Source organism: Poecile atricapillus, chromosome 2 (assembly GCF_030490865.1).
Source record: "Poecile atricapillus isolate bPoeAtr1 chromosome 2, bPoeAtr1.hap1, whole genome shotgun sequence".
Taxonomy (NCBI): domain Eukaryota; kingdom Metazoa; phylum Chordata; class Aves; order Passeriformes; family Paridae; genus Poecile; species Poecile atricapillus.
In genome coordinates, this window is record NC_081250.1 from 27,564,021 (window position 1) to 27,591,687 (window position 27,667).

Sequence of the window (27,667 nt, forward strand, 5' to 3'; positions counted from 1 at the left end):
GCCTGCATGTAAAGGCACTCCCTCCTCTGAATCCATGCAAACACACCAGATTTTCCTTCTCTCCTCCACAGACATGACATCACCAAAACAATCTTGGCAAGGCTCACAAAGTACAGAAAGCAATTTAAAAAACCTCCAGCTATTGTGGTCTACTGACGACTTTGAGCAAGGTCAGCAGCACCAAAAATCACAGTGCTAATTAATGCTGAGAACGTGCTGATTGCTACAATAAATGGCTGTTGGATTTTGTTTGAAATCCCAGGCACTGGTAAGTCTAACACATTCATATGAAAATGGTAAGCAGTGGGATTTCCTAGGGTAGAATAACTTGTGCTAGCAGTAACAAAAGTGCTTGCATTAACTTTCATTTGACTGAGTCTTAATATCTACATTATACAGTTATTTTAATTGTGATTGTTTAGGAAAACTTTTACTCAATAATATGATTTTTTAGAATTTCCTCTATGTGTTTCTCTATTCTAATTCTTCCATGACTTTAGTAACTCCATATATTTTTTTCTACCTTACTAGACAGAAACAGACAGAAGAAAGAAAAATCCATAAATAGAACCCAAGCCAGTGCTACTGCTGCCTCCCACTGTAGGCTCTGTCAGCCCATTGCCTTCTCTGAGGTGCTACACAAACCCACCAGATCTTAAACTTCTGTTACCGAGAATTTTAACATATCTCTACCCACCTAAGCAACCCACCACTTCTTTCAGTTTCACTAGTCTATGAAAAAGAAACAGAGATTTTGACTGGACATGCATCCAGAAAAAGGATCTTTCTGCCCTGTTACAAAAAGAGGACTTGTTTGTGAACAGACCACAGAAGAAGTAAAATTAAAAATGACATGTGAATCCAGGTTGTAAACTTCAATAAACAGGATAAATATATATATTGCCCTTTACCTTTACCAGAAATTACTTACTCACAATACAATGTTTAATGCACAATTTAATTTATAACATAGAAAATTTTAACTCGAAATATTGACTCTTACTTGTCATTGATAATGCTATACTTTATATTATGGGAATTGGGCTTTCTGCTATATCTAGAGTTATTGTGTTACAAGATACACACTTCAAGAACTCAGTGGACATGCAGGATAAAAAATTACATCAAGTGAAATACAGAACTGTAAAGTTAAACCCTGGTCTAGGTATTAGAAAACCTAAATTAATTCAACACTGGATCCCAGCCTGCAGAATAAAACCCATAACTCTTGAGGTGTTCTCCTATTCCAGCATCCCTACGAGCAGAGGGACTGAGCTGATCCAGTTAGCATAAGCACTTCAGGGCACTTGCTAAAAACAATCCAGACATCCTCTGCTACCAGTACATCACCAACCATCATTTTTGACTTTTCTGATGGCTTCAAAATGCCATCCTCCAAGTGAAATCAACCATTACCATAGCATATAGTACTCATTTATCATAACTAGAGGTTTATAATATCAGCCACACTTGCTTCTATTTTCCTACTTCAAATATGGCAAAGTAGCTGCATAAGAAAAAGAATATCACAGCACAACATTTTTATCCAAACATTTAAATATTTACTTTGATTTTGTTAAATAAGGACAGAATACTAAACAACATTTATAAATAATTTCCTTCAAGCAACCATTTTCTGCATCTCTGCCAAATATTCTGTTGCCAGGCTGCACTACAAGTCTTCTGCATTTATCAAAGACTTAATACATGCTTTGCAAAATTTCTTTTGAATAAAATATCTAAAAGGATATGTTAGAAATGAGGGCAAAGAGCAACAGTGATCAGCATGACTAATGAAAATTAATATATCCTTAGTCAAGATAATGCAGGAGACAAGCCCCATTTGACTACATAAAATTCAGATTTAACTGGGAGACAACAGCAGAGTGTGGTTGCTTAGATGCACATAACAGAACGTAATAAAAGTGATAATTTCTAATTAATATGAATTTATGCAGTGTATGTGTAACCAACGCTTAATCACATTCTATCCTGGAGAATCATTTATATTTAGCAGTAATGTTTCTTTAGCACATTTTGCTTGACTATTTTTTATTCTTTGAAAAGGTGATGAAACGTAGTTTTCATTAATATTCCTTTTACCTTATTCTGTAACTGAAGACCAGAGAATCAAATAGACAGACAATAGAATCAAAACACTTTTTACAATCAATGACAGTTTAAAAATCTTGACAGACCTCTCTCTTCAAGGATGTGGAGGCACCAGCTGAAGTTCACTATGCCATAACTAGGGCCTTATTTTCCCTTTAAGAGGTCTTCACTGACCTCTTTCATCATCATATGTGAATTCCCTTCCTGACAGTCAGGCCTCAAGATACATTTTTTTCTCATTTAGCATTTTCCCTAGCATCTAATCCTCCTCTTCAGATCATTTCTTCATAATCTCTTTTAAAATCAGGAGTTTAGTGACACAGGCTTATCTGTCTCCAGTCTCAAGGTGCAATTACTGCAAGAAGTGCTTACTCTGGTTTTAAAAACAAACAAAAATAAATACTGGAACAAATGGAGGAGTTTCACCTGTGTAATAGAACAGCTCCAATAAACAAGATGGCATAGCCCTTGAAAGGTAAGTGCTTTAAGCAGAGGTTTGGTTAGGTAACTTTTCTCTCTCCCTCTTCCCTTCTGACAATTCCTGTCAGTGTGTATTTAGGTATATTTTGAAATGCCTGCTGGACTGCCAGCCCTAAGAAGGACTTCTGTCCTCCTCAGGCATTAATATGAGACAGGAACACTCAGTGCAGTGAAAATAGGACAGTCCTAGGGTCATACAGAGGGAAAATAATTTATTTTTTTTTTTTCTTCAGTGATTTTATGGGTTTTAGGTACCAAAGATGTTAGCAGAGGAATTTCAGAACTCTTGAAAACTCCACTTGTGGAACCAAACTCTTTTAAAAATAGATTTGACACTTAGAATGTAAAACCTGACAGGGATGCAATGATACAGATGCTGTGCCAGTTCCTCTCTGTGGGTAAGTAGGAGACCAAGGGGTTGAAAAGTTCATAGTAAGCAGTGAAGTGTGATTTGGTTACAAGATCCCAAAGTAAAACCTTGAAACAGAAAACATTTGTTTTATAGGCTCTGGAACTTGTGCTAACCTCTTGCCAAGGCAATGAAACAAGGATAAATCACATACATACAGATGCTGTTATCTGAATAAGTTCAGAAAGTGATTAAGAAGAGCTCTTGCAGCAAGAGTGGAGTTTCCTCTGGCCCCAGTGGAAACCACCTGGCCCCCTGCCCTCCACTACCCCAAAGGTACCCATGATCGTCTGTATGTTGCCTACACACATACTATTGCATTTTCTCTGATTCTTGACTGCATCAAAAGTTGAGCAAGTTATCATCTAAGGACAAATTCTCATCTAGGAGACACAACATAAGCAGGAAAACACAGATACTTAATTGTTCTCTTCAGGAAACAATGACTTTTTCTCTTTCCACTTTAATTATAAAACCCCACTGTTACCCACAGAAAGCCTATTTCAAGTTCTACCCTTGTTAAAAAGAAGAGAAAATGCCCAACTGCAATTGTTATACCAAAGACCAAATCTTGGTATCAACAATTGCAGATATCTCAAACAGCTCTGTAGAGCTACACCTATCTGTACTATCTGAGATCTGACCAAGTCTTTAGAACAGATAACAATGGAAAAGCCACTGCCTCCTGGATTTTTTTCTTATGACTGTTTTTGTTCCAGAGATATTAATCCAATGCTGCATCTTCCACTTCAAAGGCGTAACTTGCTTTCACATGCAGTAGTTCAAAGGTGAACTACTTCAAACTGTTGGAAGATGCAATTTTAATGTGATTGAACCTTGCTGATTTTGTGCATTCTTCAGCAATTAATCAGCATATAATATATACATACACATGAACATATGAAGAAGAGGGTTGAAAGAAGTAAAAGAGACTTCTAATGGGACAAGAAACACCTGTGCTTTGTCAGTTGTGTAAAGGAATGGTAAATATATGCCCTGCATGATGAAATGACAAACTAAGAAAAATATGCATCTTCATATAAAGTGAAAAAAGTGAAAACTTTACGGGTGTCTTCATTTAGGAATCAGCAGTCATCACATTGTTCACTGCAAAACTTACAGATACATCAACATCTTAGCCCATGGTGGGCAGTATCATAAGGTGTCTTTGAATATGAAAATCACAGAATGGGTCAGGTTGGAAGGGACCACAGTGGGTCATCTGGTCCAACCTCCCCACCTAAACAGGGTTATGCCAGAGCACACAGGACAGGATTGAATGCAGACAGTTCTCGAATATCTCCAGTGAGGGAGACTTCACAGCCCCTCTGGACAATCTGTTCCAGTGTACAGTCACCTGCCCATTAAAGAAATTCCTCCTCATATTCAGATGGAACTCCCTGTGCATCAGTTTCTGCCCAGTGCCTCTTGTTTTATTGCTTGGCAACACTGAGAAGAGCCTGGCTCCATTCTTGACAACTCCCCTTCAGATTAAATTCACTAACACCAGCAAAATTCTAAAGCAATTCATAGAAGTTAAGGTAGAATAAAAATGGCATTTAAGAAACTCACAGAAGTTCAATGTAAGAGTGCAGAACCTGAAGCAAATAACTGCTCATTGAAAATGAAATCAGTTAAATCAGAGAAAGGAAATTACTCATGAACAAAACATGTCATTAAACATCTTTTCAGCATAAATAGTTCAACACTTGTCAGTGTGTGTCAGCCTCACACCAATATAAACACCAATCCTCAGCATCACAACTTCTTTCCCATGAGTTGCTAAAAGCTGCTGTTATCTAGCTCAGATCATCTAGCCGATACCATGACTCAACTCTGGGAATCTTGCTGTTTCATCACGTTGCTTCAGTTTATGCTAAAAACCAAGATGGCTTTCCCAGTGGCCACACAAAATGAACCAGCTGTGTATTTGTAACTGAATCAAATGCATAAACCAGGTTTGCACAGGATGGAATGAGAAAGTTTGGTGAGTTTAATCACTTGTAGCTATAATCAACTATGCTCATTTAAATGCCACTCAAAACTCTGAAGGGCCATTAAACACACCACAACACCTAATACCCATTCTCTCAAGAGATTAAAAAAGTAACAAAAGCAGTTTCAGCTGGAGAAATAAAAATGACTCAGTGATGGCACCCATATCACAGGACTGGTGGGGATTAGAAGGGACCTCTAGAGATAACTTTTAGCTCAACCTCCCTGCTCAAAGCAGATATTCAAAACATTGTATACGTTAACTCCAAGATAACTAAACCCCCAAATGGTTAAACTGAGTATTGCAATAACCTCAGATTTTTATGGTAGTAGAAAGGAGGATGGTAGTAAACAGGAAATCATGTCCCCTGAGAGCTTTTCATGGATTGAAAGCAAACACTTGAAATTTGAATTAGAACACTCCTCCTTCCAACAAAACAAAATAAAACCTTCAAACCCCATAAACAAAACAAAAGGAAATTATAATTCTATGAAACAAAGCATGTCTCAACTCAAACCCCACAATCATTGCAGATTATTGTCAAGGGCATCCTCAAGAAAACATAATGCAGAAAAGCAGTATAGAAGACACAGAGTAGCATACACCAAGACATTCTTTCAAAAACCTTTAGAATTAAAACCAAGACAGATGCAAGTCATGACTAGCACTTACAAAAGCTGATGACAGACTAAATACAATACAAAAATAGCATGGTTTTCAAAAAATGGACATAAGAGGTCCCAAAAGGCATATAATCAGGCTGATTGCCTTGATAAAGTCTCAGCCACATATTCCCCTGACCTCTCTCATTCACAGAAGAAGGAAAATATCATCTAAAGTGCATGAGCTCACTATTGTTTAGTTTTGCTTTTCTCTCTGATACTTCAGCTGAACTCTGTACATCCCATATTACACGTCACTTCAGACCACTGACCAGCAATTCTTCCAGTTCTTCCAGTTAACTTTCTACATCCTCCCACAACTGGAGGAGGAAAACAAAAGAATTCAGTACACATCTAAGAAAAGCAAAAATTTAATTTGGAGGCAAACACAGATGCAGTGTCTTATTCACTGCATCTTGTCATTCATCATCTGAAAAGATCCACTTTTGTTTTGCATTACTTGATTTTCATCATGTTTCCATCTCATCACTGATGTTATGGCTGCAATATTTCTCATTGTAGGCAAAACAGGTGGGAGAGGTCACAGAAGGAAAGATGAAGGAAGAACTAGCGCTTTATCAGGCAAAGTAATTGGATCATACCTGTTCTACACAAAAGTTTCTTAAGAGCAGTCTTTGCCAGGAAGGTAAAAAGGGGGAGAAGACAAAAGCCAACACAGTTTCCTTCTTGCTGGTTTAACTGACATGACTTCAGAGCACGTGTACTATGTGCAAAGTAAGTGGAGTTAAGTCCAGAGCAAATGGACTGCATGTGTTTTCCTAAGCAGTAGCTCACTAGAATTATTATCATCCTCAAACTCTGTTACTATTTTAATATTTTTAAATACAAGTAATTACAGTGTTAAATGGAGACATAATAAAATGCTGGAGAGTTTATTCTGCTGATGCCTAGCAACTTAGGGTAAATGTGAAATGCATTATGAAAATGTTATATTATTACTGTGCCTTTACATAAACCTGTGCACATATATAATCTCTTTTTAAGTGTGTGTTGAACATTTACAGATCTGTAATTGAACAGTAAACTGTTTTTAATTTGTCAATGGTTTAAAAGGAAAAAAGGTCACTGTCATTGTGTAACCCATCTTGCAGTCAGAAGTGAAAGTTGCAAAGGATTTTCCCTTCTTCAGATTTCTCTTTCTAGTGTTATTGGAAAGCTTGTCTTCTTGTTTAAATGAATTTCCTTTTAATCTTCTCTCTGAGCTGCTGGATAGATGGAGCCTCTTAAAAAATTCAGGATATCACTGTAATTGTAAATTGATCTGCTTCTGTGGCAGAAGGCTGTGTCCCTCCATCCAGGAAACAGACTGTCTTCTCAAAGTTGTTTTTCAGTCAAATGATTAATTTGCAGTCTCTTTTATTATTGTATTACCCTTTAATGAAAAATCACTTTTTAAACAAATCTACTACTTTTTAGATTGTTTTACTTGTGGCAACATACAGGAAAGTAAGCTAACTGCCAGAACCAATGTGAAATATTTCCCAGTCAGAAATTTTTACCTTTCCTAAATGAGAGTTTGATTCTACTTACATAGGAACTAAAACTGCATCAAGACAACTAAAATGCACATATTCATCACTGCTTAAGTCCTGAATTAATGTAATATATTAATAGACATAGGAAAATTCCCCACTGATTTTTAATGCAGAGTTAAGGTTGAAACACTGTTATGACTATGCAATCCTTAAAACCGACACGTAACTCATTAGGATAAACGTAGGGGAAATTATCCATCTACTGTGGTGCTGAATCCACATAGCCTATTTGCCTTTGGCTCTTTGGTTATGAGATCTGGCATCACTTGGATTATTTCACCTAATCCATCATTAGCTTTCACGTGTCCTATATACCGTGGAATAAACCTAAATTTAACAAACCCAACTCCCCATCAATTACCACACTGAATATATTACATGTCAGCACAGGACACAAAGATCAGATGTCCTGAATCACATCTTTCTTTGTGAAAATTCAGTATGTTTAGAGCACTTTTAATGATGCTGACTCCAATTGTAATAATTGTTCCATCTCACTGTGGACAGGCACTAATGTTCTGACCTTTGTGTACAACACAGAGCTGCTAAACAAAATGAAGAACCTCAGAAGACACAGAAAATATATAAGAGATCCCAGTAACAGTGCCACAGACCCACAAATGTGGAGTTTTTTAATTACAATATTTGCCTGGATGGTGGAATCCTGCAAGATGACCTATTTTTCCCTTATAATCCTGCCAGTAAACATTAGTTATTTAGATTAACTTTCTCCCTGCAAATACACAAAGCACACAAAAAGGTTATTACTTACAACAAAAACTCAACACACTGCTGTTACGTTACCGCAGCATCCTGACTTACCAGTCTTCCACAAATACACTGACGAAGTTTGAGATTCACTTTGTGCACGAGCGTCCCAGATTCCCAGCAGCAGCAGCAGCAGGAGAACTCGCAGGCAGCGAGCGGGCACGGCAGGAGCCCCTGGACCACGGCAGGCAGAAGCGCTCCCCTGGCTCAGCCCCATGCCTCCAGCAGCCCGCTGCCGCCTCCAAAACCCGCAGCACCGCCGCCAAACCTTCCTCCAGCGATCCGCCCCTCTTCAGAATTTCTTCACGGGGAGAAAGGGACTGGAAACCTCTCTCCCGCTGTTGTGCATGGCAGGTGAAAAGGAAAAACTGTTTAACACCAGGGAACAATAGAGTCCTCGCTCGCTCTTGCTGCTGCTGCTGCTGCAGCTCCTCGTGCTGGTATGGTGGCCGCTCCACGCTCTTCCATTCAGCGGCTATAGCAGTTTTCCATCAGCTAAAAGCGAGACAGCTGTCCGCAGGGGGCTCCAGCTGACTGAGCAGGTTATCTTGCTCTGGGAGGCAGCAGCAGTCATTTACACCAGCTGGAGAGAGTGAGAGACAGAGAGAAACAGGGATGAGGAGAAACACAAATAGCCCAGCGCTGTAATCTCAGTGCAGAGAGTGACTGCAAAAGGCTGGCTTCCCAGACACGTCTCTCCCTGGAATATCCCAAGTGATACACACTAAGAAGAAAAGAAGAAATCATCATCAGACATGCTGCAGAAACACAAGTCATTCAACCAGAACAGATATAAACAGAACAATATATAACAATTAAGAGAGCATCAGACATTTGTCCCGATAAAACTATGTACAGTGCATTAACCATTTTGTAAACAACAAAAAAATAAGTGATTACACCTGCATTAAACAGGCAATTAAGACCTTAAGAAGGGAAATGGAAGAAAATGTAGCAAAAAAAGAAAAAAAAATTTAAACACTACCTTTTCTTGCATTTATTTATCAAATCTGTTTCAGGTAATGGCATACAGCTATCTGCTATGAGGACAGATGAATATATGTGTATGATAATGTGTATGTATGTGTAAGCCCATCACCCCTGTGGTAGATGAAGTGTGCACATAATATAGAACACAAGATAACATCCTTTCTTATCCAGCAAGTATGTACACATATATACATGCATAAACATCAACTGTGTAATTTTAAATAATTTGAAGATCAAGTTATCAATCATTTTACATATGAAAGTATGCAGGATACATTAGGCTGTCAAGATGGTAGAAAAACGTGGATAGAGACAAAGCTTTTTAAATGGGGATCTTTATCTCTCCCACCCACTATGCAGTGAACAGACACTTTAACAAGCCTAAAGATTGGGCTTCTGACACCTATAAACTGGGAAGCAAATGAGGAATTTTCAAGAAAACCAATATCATATTCAGAAAGTTACATTAAAAATGCAACCAAAAATACACAGTAAGAGCACAGGACCCAGAGCTGAAAAATGATGGAGCTATTGTTGTTTAAAGAAGAAACCTTCAGTCAACCTCTCTTGGGACGCCTGTCATTTTGCACAAGCTTCCCAGACTCAGCCTTTTCACATGCATTAGATTAAAATCAGTTGTGATCAAATAATTCCCAAGTCCTTGCCTGTTTAAATATTCTGACATCAGAGCAAATTAGCAATGTTGAAGGTTGCAAATTCGTCTTTGTTTACTTTCCACTCTGTTACGCCTCTAAGAGGGAATTAAAGGCTCAGGGAGCTATAGCACCATGAGGCTGTGATTAAGAGAGATAAGCAAGTGTGGATTACTGTTCCTCAGCTGTTGAAAAACAGGCAACAATCAGGAGATTATAGGTTGATAAGGGATACATAGAAAGCCATGATCTTAACAAATTTATAGCATCCTGATCCAGAACTTGTACCCTCAGCTAAAAGCACTTCAGGAGATACATTTTATTCACTTCTACATCATGCTGTACTCACTTTAAAAAGCATGGTTTCCCCTTCAGCCTTTGCCTTGAACTAGAGAGAATACTGATTTAAAACAATTTTTTTCTGAGTTCATTGATGATTTACATCCATTTTAAAGCTACATCTGTGGTTAAGTTAATCACACACACATTATTTAACAGGCTGTGTAGAGGGACTTGAGAATATTCGACATAATAAAAATAATGCCACCTTCACAATTTATGAAAAATACGATCAAGAATCTAAGGGCTTAAAGAAGTTTTAAGAACCTCAGGAAATCGATGACAATAGTTGCATTGACTTGCATACTTAAAACATATGTAGCATATATACTCCTTTGCAAAATTAAGAGTAAAATGCTGGCTTTTTAGCCAGAGCTATGCACCAGAGGACGACTCAAGTTTATAGAGAAACTAGGGGAAAAGGCATCCTTTCCAGAGTTACTATATACAATGGATTCTACCTGGAATTTTTAATGAATGTATAAAGAAAGCCTCTGAGAATATTTTGTACGTGACTCAGATCATCTGGAAACATCATCAGGGAACAGATCATCCATGTAGTTGGCACAATGAATCAAAGTGGGTTTTGACAGCAGAACAAAGCAGCATCATGAGAGAGGGTAAGCACACGTACACAAATACTCACATATTTTCTTGTATTTATGCAACTATAGGACTGCATACTTCAAAACCACTAAAATACAGATTATCCAAGTAAAATATTTTCACAGTACTTTTTATGGTTTTACCATTTTTTCAGTCACAAAATCAAAGAACTCCAAAAGAATAATTCCACTTTATTTATTTTTTTTCTTTTTTTGTTTTTTTTTAATCAGAAGATATAATGAATTAAAACTGTTCAGAAACAGGTCACAGAGACAAAATGGAAGGAATATTTATTATGCAAAAGTATTTGTGTGTCTGGAAGAAAAATAAGGATTTCTGAAGAGCTGGTTTTGGGACACAATCACTTATGCCATACATGCACTCATCTATTACTCAGGACAGGGAAAGGCCAGTGATTCCCCAGGCCAAAGAGCAGGCTGGTGCCTGAAGACACAAACACCAAAACCAACCTCACCAACCTAACTGAAGGAATTAGACTTCTTAAACAAGAGAGAGATTATCCTGATTTTAAGTTTCAGTTGCTGTCAGCACACCTCTCTGGGAATGCTGTTGTTAGCCATTTTCAGCCCACTCCGTCTGATGCCCTATTACCCCTCTTCTATTTGCTACAGTGAACATGGGACCTACCTCCAGTTAACAATGCAACCACTATTTCCAGCCCACTGGCAATCTTCTAATAATATTTAACTGTCATAATTTTCCAGTTATTTATGGCTTAGACATTCCCAAGTAAATGGTTAAGTATTTCTGAGAAGAAGCCTCTAGACAAAGCTCAGAAATAAACTACAATTGACATTAGTATGCATATCACAAACTTAATAGTGTCATTGTTGTCCCCTAGAGCACCAACATGAGAGCCTCAAGAGATACAATTATTTATTTAGACGTAGCAGTGGCACTTGGGGATATGGTTCAGTGGTGGACTTGGCAGAGATAGGTCAAAACCAAATAATCCTATTATTTTATTTGAGGCACTACAGATACAAGTCTGTAAACTACTCACACAAATCACTGACAACTTAGCAACTTTTCATTTTTCTGCTAAAAGTATGACTAACCCCAAAGACCTTTATGAAAACGTTTTAAGTGGTAGCCATGAAATATTAGAATAACTTTGCTCACATTTCCTGGCATTAAAGAGTTAGAGGATGACAAAGGAAGCACGAAATACCTTTTATTTTTTGGAGAGAGAAATGGTAAGACATATATTTCAATACAGAATCAAGCTGGTGGTATTCCTCTGCTACCAGGCAGTCCCATGCTAACACCCTTCTCTTTATGAAAAGCCATGAGTAAAAGCTTCAAGATCATATTAACTTATATCCTGATGATGTGGTATATCTACATATAGAAAGGCCAAAGAGCATGCAAAGACTACTAAATACATACACACATTTGTTGCTAGAGTAAGCAATACACAAGATCACTCTTCAGCATCACTTTCATCTGTCTTCAGTTTCAGACTGCTCAAGCCAGAAACTTTTAGAGAAGTTTCAGTCCATTTTTGTGGATCTACAGAAGATATTTTACAAACTCTATAACTGTACTTCACTAAACCATCTTTGCTGCATGAGTACTAGACTAGTATAAAAAAAACCTCCAGAAGGAGTACTAGAATAGCCCAAATTCTAAATAGTGAAAAATGTTTTATTTCTGGTGTAGAAAAGTCAAAGTTCTCTTCATATGAACTGTGCTAGCTTTGATTGATCTCAAATACTTTTTCCCCTCTCTTAGGTATGAAAATAACAAATATTGCCAAAAGCAACTAAGTCACGTATCTCCTATTCATTTAGCTCTATGGTTACAATGACTTTATTATATACAATGCTCACTGGATAATAGAGTACCAAATATTTCTGAGAAGTATTCTAAATTTGTAAGATGCTGTTCCACTGCCATATGAGGTAGGATGCCCTTGGATATATCTATTTCATGAGATGCAGAGATATGGTTGTCCCCCATAACTTCTTAACTAGAGAAGTTAGGAAGGTGAAGTGTGTTCCCTTAAATATATGTTTCCTTGTAATATCCATAATCTAAAACAATTCACATAACAGTTAAAAGAAGCTTTTGTTCTCTTCATGCCCTGACAAACTCATGGGCCAAAAATTCTAGTTCTGCATTTTGTGAGAGCCTTTCATGAAGATATTCTACTAAGGTTGCAAGTGTATTGTAATAATTCTCTTCAGATGGGACCTGTAAAAATTTTGTTAGATATTGAGTACTGCAGGATGGAATAATTTGCACAGGGCTCTTTTAATCTTTGCTGCATAGTATTAAGAATTCTTCACCAGATTCAGAAACAGTCTCTTATTTTTCTTCATATCAATTCTAGGGACCCTAGTCAGGGAAGCCACAAAAATATGCTAAAAATAAAAAAATCTGAACAAAAATATATTATGTTGGTATTTCAAAATATGCCCACTCCAATCCTGAAGTCCAAAACTACACCTGCTGTGCAAAATTTGCAGCTGAAGTTATTCTTCAGGAATCCTAAACATATGGCCTCTAGATGTCACACTCGACCACGTCATAATACGCTATTATGGATTTCTCTTTTTCTTTCATAGCAGGTAAGAGGCCTTGATTTTACCCTTCCCGGGTATTTATGTCACATCCACTTTTTGCAATTTTTAAAACAAAACAAAACCAACCCAGCCTCTTTCATACAATTAGTACAATTATTATGGTTTTCCTAGAATAACTGTTACTGCAAATGTTAGAAGTATCATGATGGCTGTCTGTTAAATCTGTTTCATTCTTCTAGATCATGGATTTGGAGAACAAATTATGAACTTTAAGAGTTATATGTGTAAGCTGCACAAAAGTAAGAAAGCATTACATGTACGAAGTGATTGGAGTATATTAATAAAGCATACTTAAACTCTTCAGTGTTTCTTGCTTACTAAAAAAAATTGCTGCAAGAAAAAGTTATTTTTGAAAAATTAGTGAAGATTCTACTTCCATGAATGATTAGAAACATCTCACCATCTAGTTCTAATTTGATAAATGCTTTGCTTTTATTAAGGTAAGATAGCAACTCTTCAATGGATTTATCTGTTTTTAAGGCTTTCATTTCATTGTTTTATTATACTAGGGGAAGAAGGTGATGTTTGTTTGGTTGTTAATCTAGTTCACATCTAGACATTTTCCTAACTATTCTTTCATTGGTATAGGTGGGTTTTTCAATTGAAAAAAAAAAAAAATAATTGCAAGCAACAAAATCAACATCCTTGGCATGAAATACGCACAGATCACAAGTATTCTTTGTAAGGAGAGCACACTGGTACAGCCAGGACGTATGTCTAGAGCTGCTTGCTGGGAGTTCAAGCTGGAGAAATTCAACTAAGAAATCAATGAATTTATCAAGGAGGGCACCCAGCTTTGGATCAAGATACATGATAAAAAAGTGTATTTACCACCTTTTTTTTCAAGAAAAAAGTTAGTTTTGACTTGGTAATATAACCAAAGGCTACTGGGCTAAAGAGATCAATATCACTGTGAAATGCAATGTTCCAAGAACTGAAGAAGGTCAGATTAAATTGCCTAACTTTACTTTCTGGCCTTAAACTGGGGAAAAACATTGTCTTTTCTGCCCAGATTACATTGGCTTCAATGCCAACCACATGAAGAAGATCCTATCCAAAGATGAGAGCTGGCTGAGAAGATCAAAACTGCCTCCATGATGTTTTTCTGCCTTAATAAAAAGGGGGAAAAAATATGCATGAGGAAAATGGTGAATTTTTCACTCAAAATCTTTTGATAACCCCTGTTTTGAATAAACTTGAACTTCGTTTGTGCTGGGAATGATCAGTGTGCTCTTCCTGTCACAACCTCCAAAGAGGTTTGTCTGCACAAACTACAAACCTCCTCTGTAATTATGATACTAATATGCACTTGCTTACAGAGTGCTGAGGGGAAACAAAATAAGATTGGGTACAAATGTGGAACATAATGGTGGCCTCTAAGCCATTAGGATTGAAAGCTTGGAAAATAGTGATAGGAAGAGCCAAGAAAACAGACTGAAATCAAGATAAGAAACCTAACTGAAGAAAAAAAAGTTTGCAAGGAAGTAGTGACAACCAGAATTTGTGTGGGTATGCTAAATACTGTTTACTCTTTTAAAACATTAGTTGTGGATCTACAGTTTGCATAGGTATGTGAATAAGACTGCACACAGAATGGAGCCATTTTCACCTAACTTTGGTTACATGCATTTCAGAAAGCCCAATAGGAACTTCGCTAATGGGGAAAACAAACCAACACAGTTGACCATAACTGCCATTTAGGTTTGGACTCCAAACCCATCACACTGGATTTTCCAAGAGGTAATCAAATACAGGATTTTAATGGATCTTTCCAAGTCTGTTTTTCCAATGCATGCACGTACTTTTGAAATTTGTGTTCCTAAAATCAATGGGAACAGCTACCCTCCATGTCTAGCATGAACTTAGGCTGGAAATAAATGTTTATCTAGACAACAGGCTCACTGCAGCAAAACTCATAGTTTTAAATACAAATAAGTAAAATTATTCAAAGGACCTGAAGAGCAGGCAGGAAGATTTCAAAAACACAATGGAGAGGTAAGTACTGAAATCCCTGGCAAGGGGAACAGAAAGAGAATGAAATAAACAAAGAAAATCAGTGCCATTATTGCCTTTGAAAATCCTCTCCAGGGAGAGCTTAGTAATATGCACATACCAAATCACCGTAAACAAAAGCCACCTTCAGTCAATTTCAAACCTTTTCGTTATTAAAATCCTATTGATTGATCATTCTTCATCTAAATGTCTGACAAGCCAATTTCCATTTTCAAGGAGGGAAACATTGGTCTTCTTTTTCAGGCCATAAATCACTCAAACATTCTGTTACCAATTCTCAAATTAGTTCAGTAATACAAATTAATAAGAAAATTAAACAAGGCTGATTTCTTTAGTGAGTTGTTCCATTGGTGCAGTTTTTTCTAACTTAACTAATACATTCAGTGGTTTCCAGAAATGCACAGATTCAGTAGTAGTGACAAACACAGTATAGGTGGAAATAGCTTTCAATAACTTGTTAACTTCTTAAGAGTCCTAATTTAGCTGGCCAAAAGTACAGCTGTGTGTTTTGTGCTGGCTTCAACAGATCGATAAACAAGAGAAGTGTAACTTCAGTAAACCGATTAAAGTATCTCATACCATTCCGACACAGAGTAAGGTGAGATGAGATTTAAACCATTCTAAATTAATAAATAAGGTTCAGTTAACTAAATAAGCCCTGGGATAGAACCCCATTTTTTCATTAAAAATAAGACTTTGCAGAATCTTAGCTTATAATTAAAGTTACAGCCCTAAAGATAGTATCCCAAAATAAAGCCTTCCCTCTGTAATACTATCTAAAACTTCACAATCCTGTTCCATTATATGGTAGCTGCTTTAACTGGGAGATGGAAGGCAAATCTCTTCCTATTGATCAATCTTACTATTGAAAATTCTAGGTCAAGCACTAAAGTTAGCTCTGGAGCAAATTACAATGAAAAAGTAACTCTAAATAAGGAAGGCCACAAAGACAGCAAATTCTAAGGGTATATTAATCCAAGAAAATTACCATTTCAAAACACACAGACTGCAAAATGCTGAGCTGTGTTTACAAAACCTCCTATTCTCTTAAGTGCTGCCTTTTCTTCCTCCTCTGCTGCTGAGCCCCATCCTCACCTCTATTTCATTGCATCAATATTTCTATGGCAAAATAAAGCAAGTAGCCAAACCTGTGCACTAAGATACCTGATATCGCAACTACATATAACTGAATTTTCTGCATATATATCATGATGCATAATACATTGTGCACTGCTGAAAAATGTATCCTAAATTATCAGCATTAGTATTACAACTAAAGCCTCATTAAGAGGGATCAAACCAAGCTTAAGGTGATGTGACACTCAGGATGGAAAAAAAACCATAAAATTGGCACCAGTGCTTTTCCCTGTGATGACAAAATACGATATAGAAAGTTTTCTCCAATCATTGTGACATCGGTGTATCTGAAAATAGGATTAAGAGTTTCACAAGTAACTGTTAGTGTGAGCTCTGGTACATATACAGGTTTTTCCTGTGAGACTCAAAACTTTACTTGGTCTAAATAACTGACAGTTGCATCTATGCACTCTCTTCAGAATATAAGACAGCTTAATTTGATATACTGCTCACTGAAGGAAGAAATGGTGTGGAGGAAATTCTCAGTGACAGAGCCATTATTGAAATATTATAGAAACCTGCAAAGCAGTTGTGTCTAGATCAGCATGCAATTGAGTTGTTACCATCCAGTAGATGATGTAGAAGATGAGTAGAGCATGATTTCCCTGCAACAAGGAAATTTAATTTACACAAATAAAATAGTGTGGAGAGCATTAAAAATTTGAAGCGTGATTTTGTAACCACGATGGCAATGTTTGAATGATGCTGAGTTCAGGTAAAACAACAACCTGAGTTCAGGTAAATAGGTAGACATGATATACCAGTGGAAAAAAAAAAAAAAAAAAGATTCATCAAGTATAAAGCAAAAGTCAAGCTTCACATAAAAATCTGTTTCCTAGGTGTATCAATAGGAAAAAAGTAAGTTATTATGCTTTTATATCAATTATTTAAATAACACCATTTATTTCAGCTTAAATTCTCTTAGTCCCCATATATAAATACAGATATAACACACAACTTCAATTGCCTGGCTGACATATCAGTGCTTAAGTATAAGGTTACTTTTCTGAGACAACCCACACAGTGAAAGGAAAATAGAAATTTTTGCAATATGCTGCTAAATTACTCTCACCACCAGGTCCACCTCCACCCACTTCCTCCAGATACTTCTACATATGCTCAAATATTATCAAATATGTCTCCATCAAACAATTGACTGAGAGGTATTTTCAATCCTTAAGTATGTACAAAAGCTATTTCTAGTGTATTACTATTTAGTATTCATTATCAACCCCAAAACCAAATAATTCAGACTTTCACATGAAGAAATAAGAAAACAAAGAATATTTTCTGCTTCCTCCAAAAGCTGTTAGAAAAACATTATAAGCAACCTGCTTTGGAAACCTTGGAGGATAACTGAATGTTAAACGCCCAGATCATTTTAGTCCTTTCTTCTTTCTACAGGTATACAAGCAAAACCGTAACATATGTAGAAATTTTCCCAAATCTGATTATTGTACGTGGTCTTATTTAAAGGAGGTTAAATATCTTATGGTCTTTGAATACATCTTAAACACTGAAATTCATGGAATAGCTAGACACATTGTACCTCACTTAGGCCTAAGGAGGGTGCAATGCAATAAATTCATGTCCTGTAAAGCTAAAGGGGTGCCATAGCAAAGACTGTACCCTATACTGACAGGATTCAGGAAAGAACTCCATTATATCAGACACTTTAAACATGCATATCCATACACCAAATCCTTCCTCTGTCTGGTTGACTGACCAACAAAATGCTTGATTTCCAACCTCGTGAATCTGATGCCTTGAGAAGGCTGACCTAGAACAGAGGCTAGACAGAGTTAAGAATAAAGCAGGTATTTATTGAAAGGCCTTAAAGGACACACCTTACAAGAGCCTGGCCAGGGCTACACCCAAGATGAACAAAAAAATGGTCACAAAATGGACGACTGGTCATGAGGTCTCACTTTTTTATAAGTTTTGGTCCATCTGCATATTTACTGTGATAAACAGAGACCCTTTTGTTCTACTAAACATGCAGATATGATGCTCTGTAATGCTATGTTCTGTAAAATCAGGATTATATTGAAGGTTGCTACTGACGCTTGCATAATTATTATGGCCTTGCCGAGATTCCTTGAAAGTTACTGAGTTAAGCCTCTAAAGAGAACCGTGAAGAAAGGTCAAGAAGATAAGACTGAGGAAGACTTCCGATCTTCCTCTTACAACCACTAGAAGGCAGAAAAAGACCCCCTAACAAATGGAGACTCATGCGCAGAGACACCCGAGAAAGGACACGTCATCGGAGAGCCGGACCGATTAAAAGGGGACTCACGGAAAACGGAAGTACGGCAGCGGCGAAGCGGGATCGCTTCCCGGCCGTCCAGCGCTGTATTTTGCTTATTGCTTGCTTGCTATAATTAATAAAATCCTCTTTAATTAAGTCATATCACTCTCTTTGAGTGAATTTATAACAATTTGGTGTCGTGACTCGGATGCAATCGAGGCAGGAACCGGAATTTATAACATTTAGGCTAATTGTCCAATTACAGCTTCAGATTTTGAAGTCCCAGCCTTCTTGTTTTCTCTCTTCAGTCCACCGTTGTTTATGGTTTTGGGCCTGAAACTTGTAATGATTGTCCTTGGTATCAAGCTGGAAAAGGAATTGTTTTGTCTACCTACTCTGTAAAGAGAGCCCACTAACGCTTAATATGAAGCTCAAAACTACACACCTAGGCAACACAGAGTATGAAAAATATGAAAGCTAAAACTTAAGGCATCAAGATTTTTTTTTTTTTCACATGAAACTTAACTATATTGAGTTATTTGATTGCAGTGATATATGAAAAAAAAATATTCTTGATTTGCAGGTAGGCCATTTGACAGGACTTTCTCTAAACTCCCAATATTTAATTTTCATATCTGAAGGGACTGGTGAAGTACAATAAAGGTTCCCTGCTTCTGTTAAGAGTTCAGGATTCTGACTTCATCTCCTAAGTTTTCTAAGTGCATACATAGTTTTGACACAGGGAAGAACCACACATCTTGAATGTTTGACAGAAAGGAGAAAACATCTTCCAATCTCTTTTCCGTGTATGCAAGATGAAAATTGCTATTATCTTAGGTCAGGACAAAATATCTTCTTTCCACAGAACATTTAAAATTTTCAAGGAGACCTATTACAGGGAGATTTTCATAGTGCTGTCTTTGTAAGGGATTCTACAGAAAGAAAAATAATTGAAATGTTAATAGGGGATGGCATTTTCACTACATTCACAGTTGGCATGTAATACAGATATCCACTTTCATTATTTTCCCACTTGAAAAAAAAAACTGCACTAATTCCCTTTCTCTTCTGCGTTTCATATTCTGTTTCAGGTTCCGATGCTTATGCTAATTATAATTTCAAGCAGTGATCTTGATAGTAGCAGTAGACATGATATCACAATGAAACAATCAAAAATTAGTTTCTTCGCCTTTGTATAATGGAATACAGACTATTCATTTGATTTCAGAATGGATCATTAGCCATTGTATTCTTAAACCATTTAAGAGAAATAATTTGAAATCAAACAATAAATAAACCTAATGCATACCTCTAAGGAGAAAGTAATTAAAACAGATAGCAAACATTTGCTTTATTGTTTCTTCCCCCCCTCTAAATTATGATTTTTGCAACAGTTCTTTAAAAGGCTTTCACTTAAACTGCATTGCAAAAATGAGATCATATTCATTGTATGCTCTTCATTAACTCAACTGATGGTGTTTTAATTCCTGCAACATACAGAGTCTGATGTTCGTTTTGCAATTTGACACAGCTAGTGTGTGCTGAGAATAATTAGCTTCACTATCGCAGAACAAATTTTTTCTTTGCAAAGCACACACCCCATTTTTTAAAAAAGATTGCTGGAAAACTTTGAAGGTATTTCTTGTGTTACACAGAAAAAACTCTTTCATTATTAATTAACTTTTCTGTACCCTGATTTTCCCTAATGAACTAATAATCCATGTTCTATCTGCTAGTAAACACTAAGAACTAAAATATGAGAAATGACACTTAGCAGAAGTGTTATGTCTGCTCTACGGAAACACATTTGATTATAAACAGTAAATGCAATTTGAAAGACTAAGGATTAACCAGAGAGAAACAAGCAAGGAAATTCATTACAATTTACCAATTCATTACAATCTCCTTTCTGATTATTGAACTATGATGACGTATTGCCTAAGACTTCCCATAGAAAGCCAAGCACCACACTCATAGTTCAGTGAACATATTATGTTAACATATGTGGGTATATAAATGATGTTAAACAGTTACAATATTCAAAAATATTGTTCTACTCAACCTATTCTCAGAACTACAGTATAGTATCCATGATGTGACATCTGGAAATGTGCCTTATGTTAAAATGTTATGAACATCAGTACAGGCCGTGAATCAGCAAGCACCAGAGTAACACCTGAAAGTCAGCAAAGGTGCAACCCTATGCCACTGTGGGCTGATTTCACTGGTGGTCTGAGGCTGGCTGGCTAACACACACACACAGATTGTGGGGAAGCACAGGTTACACACAGGCCCAGTAGCTTGCAGATGCAGTGCCCAAATTTGGAGAAGCGCAGGCTGCCACTAATCCACTGCCCAAAGCCTGACTCTGGGACCAGTCAGAGAGAATTCTGCCTTCTTGCCTCTCCTCTCCCCAGCTCAGTTGTGCCAAGTCACTCCAGTGCTAAGTGGGGCACGTGTCAGGTGACTTTCAAGATAAGCATGCTTGTGTTTGCACAAGTGAGATTTCCTGCACAGAGCCCATCCTTCCTTGTTTGGTCCACTAACAAATTGAGCACAACAGCACTCTATTGCCTGGAGTTCAACTCCTCCTCTCCCCATCACAACACAGGCAGAATCTTCACCCCAAATCTGGTATTTTTTGTTCCCCATGCCAGAAATAACATTTAGACCTTGTTGTATTCCCTAAAAGCCTAAAGCAAGAGAACTAATTCTGCAGTCCGAGAATTAGATATTCCAGAATATCTCTTATTCCTTACTCCCGTCACCAATTATATCCAAGGTGTTTTTGCAGAAGTAGTATTGTTAATCTCTTTCTGTGGCAGTAAACACTGTAGGCTCCAGGAGTTAGACAGTCATTGGCATTTAGGCCAATCACATGTCCTTGAATATTACTCAGATGGGAGAAGGCAGTTACTGTGACCTTCAAAAAAAAACCCATGCAATGCTAATGTTGCATCCAGAAACAGTAATTAGGGTGGGGTTTTTTTCTGACTAATATATGATTGTCATCATCACAGGATACGGCAGTAATCCTCGCCTATTCTCAAAGTTTCAAATTACTTGGGCGAGAACAAGAGAAAAAACCACCAAAAATACATAAATGAGAACTATTAACAGAACTGAATAGTCTTCAGACCTCCTACATAAAGAAACAGAAACACCAACTTGAACTAGGGCCAGTAGATAAACTCAGAAAGTTGATCATATTGAGATATAGCCACCTGTACATAAAACTGCCAAACCAAATCTGATTTTTCTATCACATTCTGACATTCTACATAGACCAGGTAAAAAGTTTAGAAACAAAACCAAAGCATAAACAAAACAACAACAAAGACAGAAACAAAACTTCAAAACCCAACCCAAACCTAAACCAAAGGCCTCTAAACCCCAAACTCACCCAGAATATTACCTTGAAATAAGCACAGTGGTGGCAGGTGACCCACCTGAGCCAGTCCCTCAGCACACAAGGTACTGTCCCACAATGCTGAGATGAACATTAACCCTCAGCACCTTGGACAGAGGTTTAGGGAAGCTCTGCTGGTGTCAAACCCTTTTCTGCTTCTGTTTGCTCATTTAATGTAGGCCAGGGACCATCTTGACAGCGTATTTCTTATTCTTACATCAACATTTGGCAGTTAACATACATGCAGAGCTAGTAAAAAAAAAAACTTTATGTCATCCACTCCTTGATACAGAAACCATCAAAGCCTAAGATTATGCTCCATTTTTTTTACATACATTAGAGGGACACTGTAAAAATATTACCCTTTAAACTTCCTAATTGTTTTACAGAAAATAAAATATGTATCCCTGTCGTCCACAGAAGTTAAATTATTTCTTTTGCTATTTCTCCTTTATATATTAGAAGAAGTCATAATACCAAATGAACAGAAAATAAATTGAGCAGCTGGATTAATTTAATTAGAATAATAGAAACATAGAGTAGTCAGAGTTTGAAGGGACTCAAACTGAACTGAAGGGACTCAAAGAAACACTGGCCCAAAAATTACACCACGTGCATAACAGCATTGCCTGAAAGCTCCTTGAACTCTGCCAGGCTTGATGCTGTCATCACTTTCCTGGGTGCCCACCCCCTCAGATAAGAACCCTTTTCTAATATCCAACATAAGAACCCCTTTACACAGCATCCTGCTATTCCCTTGGGTCCTGCCACCAGTCACCACAGAGAAGACATCAGTGCCCCTCCAATTTCCCTCATGAGGATGCTGCAGACCATGATGAGATCTCCCCTCACACTTGATAAAAATCTACTAAGAATACAATTTTAGTAGAGGTGAAAATAATATATACACTTCCATCCTGATTAATGTAATAAAATATTATTAAATTTGTTTGAGTTTATCAAAAGGGAGAACAGAAATCAGAATCACTACAGTATCAGTGAGTCTACCTTAAAAAACAGAAGAAAAGCTCAGCATTGTCTGCAGGGTTTTCCCTTGGATGGTAAAATTGGTCACATTTATAATAAAACATTACACTACTTCTAAGATGAAAGGAAAGGGGGAAAGGCAAGAGAAAGGGAAAGTTATTATTTCAATAATATGAAACAATTGTTATTTTATTGACCCAGTTTAAATTGTTATTCTTAAAGCCAGTGTAAGCACAGTTAAATTTAAACCTCTAATTATCATGTAGATTATACTCAGATGAAACATAGGAGAAATTTTGCTGATGTTCACTGCAAGAAATCAATACAAAACTAAAAGAAAAATAAATTATTTCAAAGATGCTCTTAAAAATAGACTTAAAAATTACTATTTGGATCCACCTGCAGGCCATTTCAGAAAGACTGTAGCTGAGGGGATGAGACAGCAGGGAAACCCATTCAAGCTGATCCAATTTAGATATGCAAATTTTATCTTGTGTGTTTGAAAAGAACATTATGGCACAGGATAATTTGCACCTTGAGTTCCAAAGAATAATATTTCTAATCTAATGGAAACATGCCTCCATTGTTCACTTTCCCACTCTCCAGGTTCAGGCCAATCTACTGCTCTCCTACCCATTTGAAACTGCCCATGAAACTTTTCTTCTCCATATTTGAAACAATTAACACTAAAACAACAAAACAAAAACAAACCCACAAAACAGAAAAGACAAAACAAAAGGAAAATAGGTATTCATTCTAGTAGTTACCTGACAAAAAGCAATGTTACAAGTGGCTGACTGATGAATGATACAACCTGAAACAGTAATGGGCCTCACGTAATTTCCACTCTAGGGATGAAATGCTAAAGGAAACAACTGCAGTTTAAGATCACATCTTTGACACAGTGCACTGTTACTTTATTTTTGTCTTTGTTTTTTCAAATAGTGATATTAGCTTAGGGCTAAAGTTTTGTAAAAGCTGCACATGGTTTGGGATGTTTCAATGGGAACACCATTTCTAAATCACAACATTACTAGACACATAAATTCATACAGAAGAAAATTAAAATATGTGAACTGCAGTACCAGAAGTGTAACTTGTACATAAGTGATACTTATCATTATCATACACTACTATAATTTTAAACCCAAAAAGAAAAAATCATAAAAATTAAAGTGCAAATTAAAATTTTGAAATCATTGAAAAAAACCTTGATTTTTATGAAATTCATATTTCAGATTGCCTTTAATTTAAAAGGTAAACTATGCAGTTTCACTACATTAAGAAGCACATTTTAAGGTAAATTGAACGCCTTCGTGGAACCTCTCCCACTTCAAACAGGTACAAGACTTATCTCACATTCATCCACTCTTTTCACAGTGGTAATAACACAACTAACATTAAGAATTGCTGGAGATAACAGTTACAAGTCCTTTACCTATTAACCCAACTATACCTGACAGTCCATTAACAAAGGTCAAAAAAGAAGAACAAAGATTTTAGAAAGAAGTTGTCTCCAGACATTCACTATGCACAAATGGTCAGGCTGTCATTTTATTAAAAATACAGCTCTCCAACTACAAATCCCAAACGGGACAGACTGGCAGCAACAGAAATCTGGAAGCTTAAATTTCCAGGAGTATGTCTGCTCCCATCACACTGCCTCTCAGTTTTTTAGTAAAGATCAAAGTAACTTTGTAATGTTCAAACTTCATATTTATATTGTAATCACACCATAACCGCAGGTCATGTAAACAAAAATGCAATTAGAAGGCAGACTAGCAAATAAAAGGTTAATCTGCTGAAAATGAGCCAAATCCAGGACTCCTCCTATGCTCTCCATCCAAAACAATTACTGGAATGGCCCTAGTCCTGATATTAGTGGGAGCTGGCACTGACTGTGAATCAGGAAACCAGCACAGGAAAAGTGCAAGACCTACGCTTGTGCTCTCCAAAACAGAAGAGCCACAACAATAACTCTGTAAGTTTTAAGCACCCCATTAAATAGTGCAAATGAATGAGAGTTCTGAGGGGGCTGTGCTGCCATGGCTTGCTGGACAATGAATGAGCTGAAGGGGCTCAGCAGTAGGCAAAACTGTGGGCTGTGGTAAAAGATCCCTCTGTGGGAAGAGGAAATGGAAATGGATGGGACATCAGGAAGCCTTCCACTCTCCATCAGATGGCAGCTAAACCTGCAGTGTATTAGACAGGCTGGACCTTGTCTTTAGGGGAGATATTCCTCTACCACAAAGTTTTATATTAATAGTACCTTCATAAAATACCTTTTTAATTTGTGCCTGATTCCAAATTGCTACCTTAACCATAGTGGAAGTCTCATGAACATGTAAGGAAAACTGAGGAAATTAAAATAATTCAAAATTTATTAAGTAATTCATAAATTTTCGCACTTTGAAAGGGCACAGAGGAGCCAAGTTGTAAGAGCACTCTATTTGTATGGGTTAAAGAATTCACTTGACATCCCTTTGAGCCAAAAGCACCTAGCCACATGGCTGAAATAAGAACTACTTGCATCTTCTTAGCATCCCTCAACTGCTGTCTTCCTCACCTCTGCCATTAGACTGCTTTCAGCTGGGACTTCTGTGGCTGTGATGCAGGATTTTGAACATAGAAAATACTTTAGCTAAATTAATAATTTCAAAAATAAAAAAGGAGAAGTGTCTTTTTTTGTGGATGTTAAACTTTATAAAAGATGAAAGTTTCCAAACATTTCAGTCAGCACTAGAATTCAGAAACTACTAAAATAACACAAAATATTTATACAACCTATGAGCTGTATTAGCAAAACTTGTATCTTACTGTGTCACAATTTGCATTTTTTCTGTTTAGACACCTCCTTGATATAATTTCATTTATACAATACGTTAAATCTGTATAGTAATTATGTTTTTCAAAATCCTATTACAATTAACATTTTCCTTTCCTACTTTAAATATAGCCCTCCCTTTCCTGTTAAATGTGCTTTCCAAGAAGATTGAAACATTAATTTCCTCTATATATTTTTCACAGGGCAAAAGGAAGAGTAAGACTCAAGATTTAAAAACAAATCCTTTGACAGGAAACAAACTGTTCAATTTAATTAATAGGTTACTTTAATTTTATTGCACCAACTTATGTAAGTAGCAAAGCACCAAGCCACAATTAAGGGGGAGGAAAATCCCTCTGGGAAAATAAATAAAAAAAAAAGTAAGAAAAAAATAATCTTTTAAACATATTTCCCAGATCCACCTATTACATATTAGTTTGTGGTAAAAATAAGGAAGGTGGATGTAGAAGCAGACAGATTTTCATTAATTCCAACTGTATTCTGTGTTTCAATATACATCACAAATAAAAAAGGAAATTCAACACTTCCAAAATGTTTCTAGACTAAGCTTTTACTCACTTCAATCATGTTATCCACTTCACTCCTGTAATTTAAAATTGATCATTCTAAGAATAAATCCTGAAATATTTCCTTGAACTCCAGGGAGAAACTTATGCCAACATGAAAGACAAGAATTTTAATTAGATAAGTCAAAACTCTTGTTATAGCTACTACTTTGGTATTTTATGTGGTCCTTAATTCAGAATAGCTGCTCACCATTGCCTTTCAAATCTACCAGATTATCCAGGCATAAGAACACTTGCAGGCCAGTAAATATTTGCAGAATAGCCTCTGTTTTAGTGATTAACAATCCATAAAGAGATTTTAAGCAAAGCTGCCAGTTTAATCTAGCAGGGCTTTGCATCCAGTATGCCAGACTGAGTCCGACAGTTTTAGTAGCAAGGCAATGATGCAGCTACAGCATCTGAACTAAGGCAGTGCATTTTTAAGAACCCAGGGGAGTTACAGCCCCATTTACTCCATCTGTGATACACCATGGGGGAAAGAGAAGCAAGGTTTACTACGTACTTATCTACAAAATATGTTGTCAAGCAGTTATGTTCAGTACACAGAAGTAAGTATAATGTTTGTAATGTGTATAAAACATCTGGAATATGATTATTTTCAGCACAAATAAGCAATTTTTTCATATTCTGACATGAAGTGTTTTTATAACAGCATTCAGTCATTCCGTGTAATTTCTGAGACCAACAGTTTTCATTAGAGCTGACAGTATATTTCTTCATCGTGAAGCCACAAAGGTTTCCCCCTTTACAAATAAGCAGGCCATTGTGGCCAAACCAAGATAAAACCTCCGAGATCACTCAAGCTGATGTGCAGGGCGGGTTGCTGATGTGCAGGGCGGGTTATTCTTGCCCTGCTCTACCTTCCGTTTTCCATTCATTATTGCACTAACACAGGGCTGAATACATGAGAAGTTTCCCCTGGCTTTGTAAAGCAGGACTTCACAACACTTCCATATGTACCCCTACAGAACTCTCCAGCTAAAGACATCTCTCCACTTTACCTATGCCATTGGTGAAGGGTTGTACTCCCCTGGCAGTAATCTGACCCCAATGGACAGAACTCAACTCCTAGAGTGATAAACAGAATTGATATGCACAATAGATTTTTTAAAATAAAACAGAGCAAAACCCCTTTTTCATTTAACGTAACACAACTAGAGAAATGCACAAAACACAATTCTTACCTTTTAAAATAAGCTTGAAGCTAAAGCTGCTCTCCCAGCATTAGCAAAAGTGATGAACCCTAAATATTTTCAATTTAAATTTGTCATCAATCTGTTTG

At 36.9% G+C, this 27,667-nt stretch overlaps 1 protein-coding gene across 1 annotated transcript in view; it reads right to left on the reverse strand.

Annotated features, from left to right (window-relative positions):
* The window catches only part of THSD7A (thrombospondin type 1 domain containing 7A), a 267,244-nt gene that overhangs the window by 179,349 nt on the left and 60,228 nt on the right, over window positions 1-27,667 (reverse strand). Inside the window, exon 5 of the mRNA XM_058833159.1 lies at window positions 8,038-8,566. Coding sequence (XP_058689142.1) covers window positions 8,038-8,200 — 163 coding nt within the window. The 5' untranslated portion in view covers window positions 8,201-8,566. The remainder of the gene's footprint in view (window positions 1-8,037; window positions 8,567-27,667) is intronic.